Source organism: Prunus mume, linkage group LG8 (assembly GCF_029339155.1).
Source record: "Prunus mume cultivar Tortuosa linkage group LG8, ASM2933915v1, whole genome shotgun sequence".
Lineage (NCBI taxonomy): Eukaryota > Viridiplantae > Streptophyta > Magnoliopsida > Rosales > Rosaceae > Prunus > Prunus mume.
Genome location: NC_142705.1, coordinates 18,170,529 through 18,187,174, shown reverse-complemented (window position 1 = coordinate 18,187,174; position 16,646 = coordinate 18,170,529). Strand labels below are relative to the sequence as shown.

Genomic DNA, 16,646 nt, shown 5'->3' with positions numbered 1-16,646 from the left:
TTCAAACCGATTTGAAGGCCCACTCCCACTCTTTTCCTCAAACATTACTTGGCTATATCTTAGAGATAATCTATTTTCAGGGCCAATTCCTCATAACATTGGTCAAGTGATGCCCAATTTGACATATCTAGACATTTCTAGGAACTCTTTGAGTGGAAGCATTCCCCTGTCCTTTGGTAATTTAAGCCAATTAGAGTTCATGTTTATCTCAAATAACCACTTGTCTGGTGAGATTCCTCATTTTTGGAACAATGTACCATTATTGTTTATTGTAGACATGTCAGACAACAGTCTCTCTGGTACAATCCCAAGATCCTTAGGCTCTCTTACTTTCCTCTTGTTTTTGATCCTCCCTAGCAACAACTTTTCAGGTGAAGTCCCTTCCTTTACAAACTGCACTTTCCTGACTATTCTTGATCTTGGTGATAACAAGTTTTCTGGACCGATTCTGGCTTCCATTGGAGAAAGCATGCCCTTTTTACAGATTCTAAGCTTTAGGTCCAACTCATTTACTGGAAGCATCCCTTTAAAATTATGTGGCCTTCCTACTCTCCATATATTGGACCTCTCACACAACAATCTTTCCGGAAATATTCCCCACTGCATTGGTAATTTGAGAGGCTTGAAATCTGATTACACATACGAAGATACAGAAGCCTACGGTTACCAAGGAACATTGGAGGTGGTGTCAAAAGGAAGAGTGCTTGTATATGACTCCATCCTTTACCTTGTTAATAGCGTTGATCTCTCAAACAATAACTTGTCAGGAGAGATGCCTGTGGGGATAACAAGCCTAAAAAAGTTGGGCACCTTAAATTTGTCCATGAATCATTTGACCGGAAATATCCCAGCAAATATCGGAAACTTGGGGTGGATAGAAACTCTTGATCTATCACTGAACAAACTTTCAGGTTCAATTCCACAAAGCATGGTTTCTTTAACATTTTTGAATCATCTGAACCTGTCATACAATAACTTGTCTGGGAAAATTCCAACGGGTAACCAGTTTCAGACCTTTGTTGACCCGTCAATTTATGAGGGCAATACCAATCTTAGTGGGTGTCCATTACCAACTGGTTGCCAAGACAATGAAGAAGCACCTCAAGTTCCAAGTGGAGATGGAGGAGAGGATGATGACAACAAACTTGAAAAGCTGCAGTTCGTCATCAGCATGGTGATAGGTTTCTGTGTTGGGTTCTGGGGAGTTTTTGGGACTTTGGCCATGAAGAGGTCTTGGAGACATGCCTATTTTCACTTCCTTGACAAAGTGAAAGATGCTGTCCTTGATTTTGTCTCTGCCATTGGTACTTATTTGCGGAAAAGATCATAGAGCACAGAACTGCCATTGTGAAGGCATATATGTATGTAAGCAAATAAAGCAATGTTTAGTATTGTCCTTTACAAATTTGTAAGTTGGTTGTAATATGCATTTATACTTGCATGTGTTGTGCTACAAGCACCAAGCCTTAAGGAATGATTGCTTAAATACATTTCAAAATTGATAAATTTCTACTGGACCAAGTGCTGCTAAACCAAGGATCATAACAGAAAATAAATGTAAAAACAACACAATAAAATATTTAAGGTTCATAATTTCCTCCTATATTGTTCTTTGTGCGATGAGTGTTATTGGGTGTATTTGGTGCTTTGGCTTGTGAGGTTGCTAAACACTTTGTAAACATCCTAATTTGTTGATAATGGATGTTTGCACAGGCTGCTCTAGGACATACCCCAGTTATACTTGTTGCGAGGTTCCTCACAATCACACCCAAACAAAAACCAACAACCTCGATCTCTAAGCCGCACAGCAGATAGCCAAATAGAGAATAAGGAACAAAGGAAGCAGCAAAAATGTGCCTATCATTTTTTGTTTTTTTTGTTTTTCCGCTTTACTTTTGTTGTGATTGCTTATGATGGGGGTGAGAGCTTTTGGATTTATAGAGGTAGGAGTTAGTAGCATCGCAGCAGCACTGTTCGCAGTCCGCTCTTTACTGCGTGCCATGGACGTAAAGAAAGCTTCTTGGCCCATGCAAAGTCGTGACTGACTGCGGGACAAGTCTCCCCAAAGAGCGAGCTTTATGGACGATCTGTATGCCTTAATGTTTTAGACTTCGGGGTGTAAACGCAGGACAAATTTTTCTCTGGTCGTCTTTTAAGAATAAATAAATAAAGGTTATGGGCTCTAAAAGAAAATGTAAATATTTTTGTAATGGTATATAGATGTTTTGGTCCATGCTCTACATTTATATGCATATTAAAATTGAATGGCCATCATTTTCATGGTCTACTTTCCTATCTTCGAAACATGATAGGTCCTTCTCTTCCAACTCTCTTATCTCTCTCTTTGATTTTGTGTGTGTGTGTTTGTGTTTTTGTTTGGTAATGGTGAAGGTGAAGTCATGTATCTGATGAGGAGAAGAAAACAAAGCACAGCAAAACGCGGAGAGATAGCCAGGCTGTTCAAACATCCACAAACCTCCTTAGCGTCTGTGAGAGTCTGCAACGCTGTTAGCTAAGATACCCCTTTTATAGCACGGGCGGCTAAACCCTAGCCCCTGCAACAATGGACTGGGCCGAGAAGATTATATGCTAGTGCGCACCAAATAGGCAAGCGCTCACCACACGCCCTCCTCTGCCTCGTTTTCTCCCGCCACACTCTCTGTCTTCCTCCCCTCCTCTTAAATGCCAAGCGTACAGTTACCTTACCTTGTTAGTCAATGACATTTTCCTGTGTACAGTTATCTTACCTCGTTTTCGTCCTTAATGTTCTTTCGTGACACTAATGGTCCATAAGGTTATCATCCACACATTAAAATGGTTCATGCTGTCACTTTTCGTCAAATTTTCTGTTCAAATGCTGATGTGGCATATATGTGGGATAATTTCGCAAACCTCAGGGACCATTTGTGATTTAAAAAAAAAATTCAACACGATAAAACAACTCAAAACAAAACAAAATTTTAATTATTTCTAAACTTTGACAACTTTAAATTTAAAAATTATTTAAATTTTTAAGAAAAAAGAAAAAGGAAATTAAAACTTGAATTTAAATATTTAAAAACCTGTCGCCTGCCCTCCCCTTTGTCTCCTCATCTGCCATCTTCTCCCTCAGTTCTCTCTCTCTCTCCCCCTCTCCCTCTGTTCTATCTCTCCATCTATAGCTGCATGGGCGGCCCTATCTTAAATGCCTTAAAGAAATTAATTGTAAACTTTGTACCATTTCTCATTGTTGTGGCTGCATAGTTGAGCCCAACATGCAAGATTTCATAGTTAGTATCCACAGTTCATTTTGAGTCCCTGCATCTGGGTTAATGAATCACATGCCCAACTCATGTGCAGCTACAGGTAAATATCAATTCAACTTTGTTTCCCCCTTTTCGGCCGGGGCGGCCGACGGAAGGAACTTTTGGTCCTTCTTCTTTTGGATGCGGGGAGTGCCACCACCAAGCCCCGAAATTGGGCTTAAATGGAATGAGAATAGATAGATGTGTTGCGCTTCTAACTTCTGACCAAACGATTGATCGGCCAAGCAAGGAACCTCTTCTTGCCTAGATTCTTTCACTTTCTCGAGCAATGGTTAGGTTTCGTACGGATGTTTTTGTGATTTTTATGGTTTAAGTAAAAATAATGCAATTAAACTAAATATGCGTATAAACGTAAAGACAAGAATTGAAATGCGATAAAATAAATCAAAGCGATAGATAAAGCAAGAATGAAATAAAAGTGAAAAGAACGAAAAGAACGAAAAGGAAATGAACTTGAAATTAAATTTAATCAAAGTGCGATAACAATTAAATGTAAAGGAATCGAAATAAACTTGAATTGAAGTGATAAGAAATATAAATCGAACAAGAATTTAAATGACAGGGAAAATATAAACTTACACTAGAAATATGAAGAACTCACTACACTAGGTGCTTGAAAAATAAAATCCTAAGTCTAGGAAAAGAAAAGTGCGAGACGAAAGATAGGTTTGTTTGTCTGATGTTGTGTGTCTGATGTCTTCATGGAGCAAGGTTTATATAGGGCACTCGTCAGCCCATGGGCTGGCTATTGAATAGCCAAATGTCAACTCTTCTTCAAAATCTTTCCTTTCGAAACCCTCCTAAATCCGTGGGATTGCATTGATATTCTGACATGCTTGATTCTTCCTTGTTTTGAGTTACTATAAAAACTCCCTTGATTTCTTTCCTTGTGAGGCCCTCCGTCACGTGCACGTAATCCTCCGAAAATTTGGGCAATAATCGTTGGCTTAAACTTGGGCATCCGATTTCTCTTGCATTGTAACCCATATAATATATACTAAACTTCATATTATTCCATATATACATATTAATATATATTATATATATATGTATATATGTATATATGTTAGCACCAAAATATGGCAGGGCAGCTTGCACTGCCGAGTATACATTCATATATTAGTATATTATATATATATTTATCAACCTAAAATAGGATGGGAAGGGCTTCAATTTTGAAAGCTGGCCGTGCCCAACAGTTTCCTTGGTTTACATATATTTGTATATGCATACAAATAATTATATATATATATATATACCAATATATGCATATATGGGTGAATGAATCAAGACAGCTTGGTTGAAATGCCTGGTCCATGCGGATGGGCTCATTAAAGTGAAGCCCTCCATTGTGATATACAATATTAATATATATATATATATATATATATATATTAGGTCAATAAGTTGGCGGCCGCATTCATCCCTTTTATGCCCAGCCGCATATTCATTCGCCCATTTTATCCGGCGCACTAAATTGTGCCCAGTTACATTCGGGCCTCAATTAGAACGAATCTCGCCGCACTAAATTCCAAGCGAACACAGCCTGATCTTCAATCCTGCCCGACGAACTCCTCCAATCTGGCCGTGCCCAACAGAAAAATCCATATGCACTTCCATCTATAGCCCAGCCGCAATTCTTCTTCTCCGGTCGCACCAAATCGTGCCCAAGCGCCAAATTGTGCCCAATCGCTGCCTATTCATCACGCCCGGCCGCATATTCATCACGCCCGGCCGCATATTTCTCCAATCCCGGCCGCTATTTCCAACTCCACTCGAGCTGTCGGCCTCATCTCGTATGCCCAGCTTTTTCGGGTCATGCCCAGAGAAAAACCTTGGCCGCAACCTCGATCTCGCCCCTTTTCGAACAAAAACCCAGTGCGATCTTGAGAGCTGTTCAGCCAGCCAGTATTCTCCTCATGCCCATCCAATATCCCGTGCCCGGATTAGGTGGGTTTCTACCACCCCCAAACATTGCCCCCCGATTTGTTTAGCTTCGGAATTGGTGTAGAAGTAAGCAAATTGAAACCCAAAACTTTACAATTTCTGAAATTTGAGATTTTTCTTTTTCGCTTGCCTTGCACGTTATTAAATTTTGAATCGGGTAGGAATTTAGGAAGACACCAATTAAATTGGAGGGACTTTTGAACTTCCTATCCGTTAAAAACCCTAGATATTACAAATATCCAAGAGGTCTCTATCATTTTCACATAAGTACTTCCACCATAGCTATATGCTTTTACAAGGTTTTCTCAAAACCCATATCCTTTTCATCTTCACATTCATCATTTCACACACCAAATCCACCCGAATCAACGTTAAACTTGAAATTTGCAAGTTTCTAGGTACGTTGCACTAATTCTTGGTTGATTTTGGTATGATTTTGATGCATCTATAGCCTTCAAAAGTTTAGACTTGAAACTTTGAATATGTGAATAGTGCCATGATGTTCTTCGTATTCTTGATTTGAATCTTGTTTGCTTCACTATATTTTTCTTTGATTCGATTTTACACCATGTTTGTAGGATGGAATCCATTCCAAGTGATAGTGGCCAATTTTTTGAAGATATGAAGGTGGCCATGGAAAAAGACTTGGGCAAGCAAGTATTTGCCGATTTTCTCAATACCTTTCCCAACTCCGCCCAATATATTCTTGGCCCATTTTTCTCTGCCTATCTGGAGGAGGTGGCCGAAGTGTGGGTGACGCAACCAAGAAGTGGCCCAACTTATTTTTCATACTTCACATGGGCATCCGTTTGGGAGAGCACCAAGCCATTTAAAGGTTGGCCGACGGGAACCCCCCTCAAATCGGATCCCGCCGCAACAAAAGAGGCCCCATCAAAGAAAGCATCATCCGCCGCCGGGAAGCCCGACCACTCAAGCTCGGCGGATGGCAAGTTTGATTGGTATCATTGGTTCAAGGCGTTGGAACCAAAATTGAAGGGCCATTGGAAGAAAATTGGGATTTATTATACATTGCTCCTATGTGCGGGAAGCCCATTTCCTTGCGACCAATCTCTCATCATTGCGACCCTATGCTTTTGGTCTTCCTCCACCAATTACATGAGGCTCCGTTTTGGGATGATGATGCCCAACTTGCTAGACTTGGCCGCTATCGCCGGCCTCCGCCCTCATGGAGAGGATTTCTCGGCCGCCAACCTTTCGGATGGCAAAGTGGGCTTAGATTTTCACAAGTCAAACAAGACCTCCGGGAGCTGGGTGAAGACATATCTTGGCCATGGCGGAGATCCCATTGACCCTCCTTCCATCAATGGCGTATCCTACACTGAGCATGTGGCTTTCCTTGTGATGTGGTTGTGCAAGTTATTGGCATGCCCAAAATCCGGCGGGATCACAAAGGAATTTCAAGCCTTGGTGGAGGTACATGCGGATAGCCATCAAGTGGCCATGGGCCCAATCTTTCTTGCCTATCTTTATAGAGGGCTCCATGAGGTAACCACTAAACCCATGGATTATCACGCTTCTGGCCCTATATGGATTTTTTAATTGTGGCTCCAGCTATATTTTTCGGAATTAAGTCCCACCACCGTTTGCCCAAATGATGAAGCGCTTTTGGGTCCACCTCTGCTCAACGCCCAACGCGAGAAGCATTATGTTGAGGATTGCTTCCGATTTTTCTATGAGTGCCAGGAGAGGACTAGGGAGCATCTCTCCATTTGCCTAGATCACCGTTTCCCGGATTATCTGGCCCTGGATTTTTCCTCATATCCCATGGCGGAGACGAAAGATGAGAGACATAATATGTGGGCGAGCATCCTCATCAGTTGTGATCTTCCATATGGCCTAATGGTGAACAAAGGTAGCAACTATCATTGTGGTGGTGAGCTTTATTTTTCTGCCGCCATCGGCTACCAGCTTGGTTTTATACAGAGCGTCCTTATACCACCCATGGATTTCGTTAACCTACTTTCCTCTTGGCGGGTGGAATTTAAAGATGCAAAAGAAGTCACCACCTTGACGGATTTCAACCAAGACTTGGTGAAATCCTTCATTATTCCGATTAGAGATCCTCGGTTTGGTGACTCTAACATCTTTATCCATTGGTGGAAAGAAATGTTGGCCGGTTGGTTTTCTCAACCATGCTCAGAGATTGAGGATAGGATCTTCAGGCATTGCCCATGCTCATTGGTCTTTTAGCAAGAGAAAGAGAAGAAGAAGGCCCAAGCAAAAGGTAAAATATTTGCACTTTCTTCCTATTTTAATTTTTGGCTATCTTTCTTTTTCCTAACCTTTCAAATCTCATAGCTGACACCACCGAGAAGGAAAATCCTCCCGCTGACATTATTGAGAGAGAGAGCTCGGCCAAATCTACCAATGCAAATTCTGGGCGGGGCGAGAAAAGGCCCAACGCCCCCATCCAAGGTAAGCTATCCTCCATGATTATTTTTGCCCTTTTAAATATTTGCACTTCTAGCTTTCTGAATTGTTGATGGGCACATTTACAAGCTTAAAACTCCAGCTTTTTAGGAGATAGCCCCGCCGGGAATATTTTGCCTTCTCAAACATTCCGTGGAACCTCTCGCCTCAAGGTTTGGCCATGCACTTTTTTTTTTTAAAAAAAAAAAATTTAATTTTAAAATTTAAGAATGTGACTAAAATAAGCTTGTTGTAGGTTCCCCAAGGCTGGCGGATCATCCTTCCTCCTCTCATTTGGTCGGGGCCGTGCAATCGGCCACCACTTCATCCGCCGCTCCGGTAAGCTTATATCTCTACATTCTTTCATTCATTTAATTTTAAAGGGCAAAAACTCACCCTTATGCCCAAAAATATAGGAAACTCAACATTCCACACTTGAGAAGGGAATTGGGGCGCAAGTCATGACTTCGATGGGCGAGGATGAGGTAAATCCATCTCCTTAGTCGTTTGAATTTTCTCTTACTTCTTTTGTGCTTACTAAATTTTCCACGGGGTCACACGAGATTACTCCCATGCTCGATGATCACACCCATGAGCACGTGGCCGAGCTGACCGAGGAAGACTTCCCACATGTTCCGAATTCTCAGGTTCATTGAAATTTCATACTTTTAAAATTTCTTTTACACTTGCCCCCAATTTCTTATTTTCAATGTTTGCACATATTAGCGGGCAATGAACGCTATTTTCCATGACATGAATATTTCGAAATTTAGAAGTTTACATCGACAATGTTATTATAAAATCGGAGTCTAGACTTGGCCACTTGGATGAACTCCGGTCGGCCTTTGAAAGAATGCGGTGGCATCAATTGAAAATGAACCCAAAAAAGTGTGCTTTTGGGGTATCCGCTGGAAATTTCTTAGGATTCTTGGTGCACCAAAGGGGGATTAAGATTGATAAAAATAAGGCGAAGGCTATCATTGATGGGCCCCCTCCAAAAAACAAGAAAGGTGTGCAAAGTTTATTGGGCCAAATTAACTTCCTTCGAAGGTTTATAGCCAACTCCGCGGGGAAAGTTGAGCCTTTCTCATCTTTGCTAAAACTCAAAGATAAAGAGAAATTTCGGTGGGAAGAGACTCACCAAAGGGCATTTGACCCCATTAAAGAATATTTGGCTAAGCCTCCGGTGCTCATTCCACCAAAGCAGGGCCGACCCTTGAAATTATATATTTCGGCCGCAGAAAACTCCATCGGAAGTCTACTAGCCCAAGACAATGATAAGAAGAAAGAGCAAGCGGTATACTACCTCAGCCGAATTCTAACGGCCACCGAGAGGAAATATTCTCCGATGGAGAAACTTTGCTTGGCCCTGTATTTTACTACGACCAAGTTAAGGCATTACATGTTGCCCTCCGTGGTGCATATAATCACCAAGACTGATTTGATAAAATATATGCTCACTCACCCAATCATTAGAGGGCGAATAGGAAAATGGACAATGACATTGGCGGAATTCACTTTTCGATATGTGCCCCAGCAGGCCGTTAAGGGGCAAGCTTTGGCCGATTTCTTGGCGGCCCACCCTTATGTTGAAATAGAGGAGATGGATTTCCTCGAGGTGGGCACATTGAGTTTATTTCCATGGCGCCTTTATTTTGACGAGTCTCGAACATCTAACATGGGCGGGGTAGGTGTCATCATTGAAATGCCCAAAGGATTCCGAACTCGTTATTCTTTTCAATTGGACTTTGATTGTACCAACAATCAGGCCGAATACGAGGCCCTGATCATAGGGTTGGAAATTTTGAAAGAGCTTGGGGTAAAAAGTGTGGCGGTCATGGGAGACTCAATGTTGGTCTTAAAACAATTGTCCGGCGACTACAAGGTGACTAGCCAAGCTTTGCTTGGATATCATGCGTTGGCTAGCCAATTGATGGAAGATTTCGATTATGTGAGACTCGCCCACTTACCGAGAGAACATAACACTCAGGCCAACGCCATGGCCCAATTAGCATCCGGAGTGGAAATCTCCGAGGGGCTCTCGAGGAACTTTTAAAGTTGAGAAGCGATCTCTCCCCTCCGTCTTTGAAAGAGGGGTTCCAGCAGAAGTTATGGTGTTAACCATAGCACCGGAGGATTGGAGGCACGACATCGTGTAGTATTTGAAAAATCCAAATGGGTTACATAGCCAACAAATTCGGCGGAGGGTCCAATATTGTGTGATAAGGGATGAAGTATTGTTCCGCATAGGTTCCGATGACTTGCTAATGAAATGTTTGGGCAAAAAGGAACAACTCGTAGCAATGATCGAGGTCCACGAGGGGATATGCGGTGCCCATCAAGCTGGCATCAAGATGAGGTGGCTTTTAAGGAGGCACGGTTATTATTGGCCGACTATCCTCAAAGATTGCATTGAATATGCCAAGGGTTGCAAAGATTATCAAAGGCATGGGCCGATCCAACATGTCCCGGGCGGACCCATGAATCCCATTGTCAAGGCTTGGCCTTTCAAAGGTTGGGCAATGGATAAGATTGGCCAAATCTACCCAAAGTCATCTAAGGGCCATAGGTATATATTAGTGGCCACAGATTTTTTCACAAAGTGGGTGGAGGCCATCCCACTCAAGCAAGTTACCCAGGTCGAGGTGATAGAATTTATTGAGAAGAATATCATCCATCGATTTGGCTTGCCCGAGTCCATCATGACCGACCGAGGAACTGCTTTCATGGGTGAGGTTGTTCAAGGCTCCACAAAGAATTGGGGAATTAGGATGGTTCAATCCACCCCATACAATCCCCAATCAAATGGCCAAGCGGAGGCTAGTAATAAGGTGATAAAAGGGATTTTGGAAAAAATGATTGATAAGAATCCCAAGGAATGGCACTCTCTTCTTTCCAACTCCCTATGGGCGTATAGAACCTCGAAGAGGTCTGCCATGCAAACAACGTCATTCGCCCTCACCTACGGCCATGATGCCGTCTTGCCACTCGAGATTTCGGTTAAGGCCCTAAGGGTGGTTCGCCATGCCGAATGGAGTGAGGACGAATATGGGCAAGCCAGGGCACAAGAGTTAGACGACCTAGACGAGGTCAGATTGGGCGCTTTAGATAAATTGAAGGCCCAAAAAGAGGCCGTGGCTCGAGCATATGATAAGAAGACCAAGGCCAAGAGTTTTGGGGTCAGAGATTTAGTATGAAAGACCATTCTTCCGGTAGGATCAAAGGATCCAAAATTTGGCAAGTGGTCTCCAACTTGGGAAGGCTCATTTCTCATCCACCAAGTGTTAGGAAAAGGGGCGTACAAGTTAAGTGACCAAAATGGTCGGGTCCATGATGCACTGATCAATGGTCGATTTTTGAAAAAATATTACCCAACGGTTTGGGAAATGGCAGAGAGATAATCTGCCACGAAGAAATATGTCATAATAAAATAATGATTTCTTGATTGGAAGAGTGGTCAACCAATTTTAAGTGTTCCTGCCATATAATCAATTCCGCCCACAAGCTCACCAAGCGGCTGGGGCCAATTTCGCTGGGCCTTATATCAACCAATTCAGAGTCAGTGGTTGGAATAACCCTGGCGGGAATGCTAACAACCCACTGCTAGGGAATCAAGCAATCGACCAAGGTGCGGTCGAACAAATGATTCAAGATATGGTGCCCCATGCTAGGAGGATTGGTAGGCCGGTCTATCGGAGACCATATCCGAAGCACTTTGATCAAGAGGAATTTCCAAGGGGTTTCAAGGTTCGGATTTCGCACTATTTTCGAGAGATGGGCTCCAATCGACCGTCGAACACATTGGCTGATTCACGGCCCAATGCACGGAGATTGGGCATCGCGAGGCCTTGAAACTAAGGCTATTTCCGAGTACCCTTACGGGGGTAGCTTTTTCATGGTATGTTAAGCTTCCACAAAATTCTGTCCCGAATTGGCAAGTTATGGAGCAAGTCTTCCACGAGCAATTCTATCGACCGGAGCCGGAAGTCTCAATGGCCTACTTGGCAAAGATAAGCCAGAAGCCAAGTCAGTCGATCCAAGAATATTTGGGGCGATTTAGAGAAGTAAGGGCTAGGTGTACGGTCAATATGTCGGAGCACGAGTTTGCAAAATTGGCCTAAGGAGGATTGTGGCTTGACCTCCGAAAGAACCATCGACCGATCTACATCAGTGGTCTAATGGAGCCAGAACTCGGGCTAAGCTGGAAGAGCTTTTGAGAGAGTTCAAGGATTGCTTCGCTTGGGATTACACCGAGATGCCCGGATTGAGTCGTGACTTAGTCGAGCATCGCCTACCAATGGTGGAAGATTTCAAGCCCTTCAAGCAGCCGCCCCGCGGATGTCGGCGGAAGTAGAATGTAGAGACTCCCCAAATGCCATTGGGCCGGTCAATCGTTTGGTCAGAAGTTAGAAGCGTAACACATCTATCTATTATCATTTCATTCAAGCCCAATATCGGGGCTTGGTGGTGGCACGCCACGCATCCAAAAAAAGAAGGACCAAAAGTTTCTTCCGTCGGCCGTTCCGGCCGAAAAGAGGGAAACATAATTTGGCACGCTCGGTGGGACCACTAGGTTTTGTATGGTCGTAAACACTAGGAGAAATCCTAGAAGAGATCAAGAAGTTATAATCCAATCCCCGTGGGAATATGATTGGGGATGTTGGCGGATGTCGGCGGATGGCATACAAAGTGGCCCACCTACACTATAATGTTAATCACCAAGCCCCACTTCGGGACGAAATTTTGTGGAAGCTTAACATACCATGAAAAAGCTGCCCCCGTAAGGGTACTCAAAAATAGCCTTAGTTTCAAGGCCTCGCGATGCCCAATCTCCGCGCATTGGGCCGTGAATCGGCCAATGTTCGATGGTCGATTGGAGCCCATCTCTCAAAAATAGTGCAAAATCCGGAACCTTGAAACCCCTTGGAAATTCCTCTTGATCAAAGTGCTCCGGACACGGTCACCGATAGACCGGCCTACCAATCCTCTTAGCATGGGGCACCATATCTTGAATCATTTGTTCGACCGCACCTCGGTCGATTGCTTGATTCCCTAGCAATGGGTTGTTAGCATTCCCACCGGGGTTATTCCACCCAGTGAAATTGGCCCCAGCCGCTTGGTGAGCTTGTGGGCGGAATTGATTATATGGCGGGAACACTTGAAATTGGTTGACCGCCGCATATGGGTTGTTGCCCATCGGTGAAATATTAACCACTGGGGCTTGGTTGCCCCCAGCTGGTGGATTAAGTTAGGGCGGATTTACTCCAAAACCATTTGGTTGGGCCTCCACTTATGGCCCAACCGCTGGTGCTCCAATAGGCGCCCATTGGTTTCCATTTTGGTCATTTTGTTGGCCTAACCATCGATCAAATCTCTCATTGATCTTAGCACTTTGAGTGGCCATCGTTTGGGCCATTGTCTCCATGACACGCATGAGTTGTTGGAGTTCCAATGAAGTGGCCGGATTCGGCCTCAATACTGGTCCCCTGGCGACTTCCGTAATGTCTTCGACTACCACTTGATCGTGGCCGACGGCCGTGTTTCGGCCAGGGCCATTTTGCTCTTGTTGAGTGGCCGGAACATTTTGTGGTTGAGTATTCGTAGGGAGTGAACCAGCCATGCTTGTCTCTGATTCCGACTGAAGTCTAGATTCTTCAATTTCTTGATCTCTTCTAGGATTCCTCCTAGTGTTTACGACCATACAAAACCTAGTGGTCCCACCGGGTGTGCCAATATAATGAAAATAACAATTAAATGGGATAATTTCATAACCTTTCTCACTCTCATATTCCCTACTAACCTCACTTTCCTTCAGAGAAGTAAGTGGAATGGGCGGCCGACTTGCAACCATATGAGGATTTTCCTCTTGTGATTGAGAATCAAGGTTGGGGTTGAGAGTTTGCCCCTCGGCTTGTTGGGTAAGAACTTGCTCTTCGATCGTAAGTCGCAAGGAGATTTCACGCAAATGTTGGACCAAAAGTTCATTGGAAACTGCCATCTCCATAAATAAATCTTTCACTTCAGATATTTCCTTTATGAAATTTTGTTGTTATTTGTCCATGCGGTCAACATATGGCCTCTCACTTACGCTAAGAACATTTTGGTCATTATTACCATTAGGATGATTCGTTTGGTGGGAGCCATAACTAGGCTGATCAAAAATATTGGCTGGATTATTTTGGCCAACTGGGTAAGTATATTGCCCCCATGCGACTTGATTAACTGGGCCACCAAAGTCATTTTGATCATTCAAACCACTTTGATCAATAAGATCATATCCACCAACATAGTTATGCCCACCACCATTGGCCACCAAATTGACTACTTGAGTCATATTGGTTGTTAGGCCCACCTTGATGGCTAAAATTAGATTGGCCATAGTATTGGCCGACAGATTGGCTATTCGAGCCATAATAGCCGTTATAGTTCATCGACTGATAGGAATGTTGCCATTCCTTTCGGTCGCTCATAGAGTGTGTCCCACTAGGCGTGCCAAATTATGTTTCCCTCTTTTCGGCCAAGGCGGCCGACGGAATGAACTTTTGGTCCTTCTTCTTTTAGATGCGGGGGCGTGCCACCACCAATCCCCGAAATTGGGCTTGAATGGAATGAGAATAGATGGATGTGTTGCGCTTCTAACTTCTGACCAAACGATTGATCGGCCAAGCAAGGAACCTCTTCTTGGCCTAGATTCTTTCACTTTCTCGGGCTCTAGAATGGTTAGGTTTCGTACGGATGTTTTTGTGATTTTTATGGTTTAAGTAAAAATAATGCAATTAAACTAAATATGCGTATAAACGTAAAGACAAGAATTGAAATGCGATAAAATAAATCAAAGCGATAGATAAAGCAAGAATGAAATAAAAGCGATAAGAACGAAAAGGAAATAAACTTGAAATTAAATTTAATTGAAGTGCGATAACAATTAAATGTAAAGGAATCGAAATAAACTTGAATTGAAGTGATAAGAAATATAAATTGAACAAGAATTTAAATGACAGGGAAAATATAAACTTACACTAGAAATATGAAGAACTCACTACACTAGGTGCTTGAAAAATAAAATCCTAAGTGTAGGAAAAGAAAAGTGCGAGATGAAAGATAGGTTTGTTTGTCTGATGTCTTCATGGAGCAAGGTTTATATAGGGCACTCGTCAACCCATGGGCTGGTCATTGAATGGTCAAATGTCAGCTCTTCTTTAAAATCTTTCCTTTCGAAGCCCTCCTAAATCCGTGGGATTGCATTGATATTCTGACATGCTTGATTCTTTCTTGTTTTGGAACACTCGGAGTTACTGTAAAAAAAAATCCCTTGATTTCTTTCCTTGTGAGGCCTCCGTCACGTGCACATAATCCTCCGAAAATCTGGCTATGAATAAGTGGCTTAAACTTGGGCCTCCATCTCTTGGGCGTGTATATTATCTCATATATATATATATATATTATTTATGAATAAGACAGATAATCTCTTGCAAAACCTTCAGCCCAACTTTGGAGATCAACCAAAGACTTCAAACACATTTACCCAACCGCATTTTGTCCATTCATCTATTATTATTATATATATATATATATATATATATACAGAGAGCTTCCATTGAAAGATCCCTCAAATAAGCTTATTTGAGGGACACCCTTGTAGGCCCCACTCCGGATTGTATTTCACTAATCCAAACTGTCTATTTTGTAGATACTCATTCAAAGATCATCTCTACAAATAATCACTTGAATCCGATATCATTTGACCATTCAATTGATTTATTGAAATTTTAGTACTTTCTTGAAGCACCGTGTTCATTGATTTTGTAGGGCACAATTGGATGTCAAAACGGTTTCCGATTTGTCTAATTCTTTGTAAGGATGATCTATGAATGAAGACCTAAAAAATAGATGGTTCGGATCATTGGGAAAAAAATTGTATGGTATCCTAAAGGGCGTCCCTCAAATAAAATTATTTGAGGGATCCCTCAATAGAAGGGGACTGTATATATATATATATATATAATAAGACAAACGAACTTCTCAGCCCAATTTGTAAAACAGTCAACTATTCCAACACTATTCATCTATATATATACTTATATATATTATATTAATATGAAATAGGATAGGGAGGGTTTAAAACATAACCCCTCCAGCCACTAAGTTTCGGCCGCACGTTGGTATTCATTTATAATTTATCAGTTCCAAGCTTTGAGACCCTCAAGCCAATTTGTGATATTTCAAATAACTCCAGCCGCAATTCTCCAAGGCTCCAACCTTTCCAAATCTCGACTGCCTTAACTATTGGACCCCAGCCCAACAGATTCATTGCAACAAAACACGCAATACCCGGTTGAGATCTCCAATATCCCGCCCGCGAACTCCTTGGGCACCAAAAATCCGGCCACATAAACTTTGCACAGTTCGGCCGACAATTTCTTCGCAAGCTCTCCAAGCCCCAACAGACCATGTCACGCCCACTGCAACCCTCCAGATTTCTGCATTGCAATAGATCCGGCCGTGATCTCCAGGCCGTCCCGGGCGTGAACTCCGAGTAGTCTAGCTAAATCCTTGATCTGCCCAACTTCACCCGGCCATGCCCGGTGGAAAACCTAGCCGCAACTTCAGCTTCTAGCCCAGACATGATTCCAAGAGTCTAGCGGCCCATGTCTTTGAAAGGTGCCCGGGTGATTTCTCAACACCCCCAAACATTGCCCCCCGATTTGTTTAGTTCGGAATTGGTGTAGAGGTAGGCAAATCAAAACCCCAAACCTTTCAATTTTTGAAGTTCGAGATTTTTGTTTTTTGCTTGCTTTGCACGTTATTAAATTTTGAATCGGGTAGGAATTTGGGAATACACCAATTAAATTGGAGGGACTTTTGAACTTCCTATCCGTTAAAAACCCTAGATATTACAAATATCCAAAAGTTCTCTTTCATTTTCCCATAAGCACTTCCACCATAGCTATAGGCTTTTAGAAG

General features: G+C 42.6%; 1 protein-coding gene across 1 annotated transcript; it reads left to right on the top strand.

The window, feature by feature from the left end:
• The first annotated feature begins 685 nt into the window (after positions 1 to 685).
• Positions 686 to 1,330, top strand: LOC148914929 (receptor-like protein EIX1). The gene has a single exon (XM_089043055.1). The coding sequence runs from the start codon at positions 773 to 775 to the stop codon at positions 1,328 to 1,330; it is 558 nt and encodes a 185-aa protein (XP_088899181.1). The 5' UTR covers positions 686 to 772.
• The last annotated feature ends 15,316 nt before the right edge of the window (positions 1,331 to 16,646 follow it).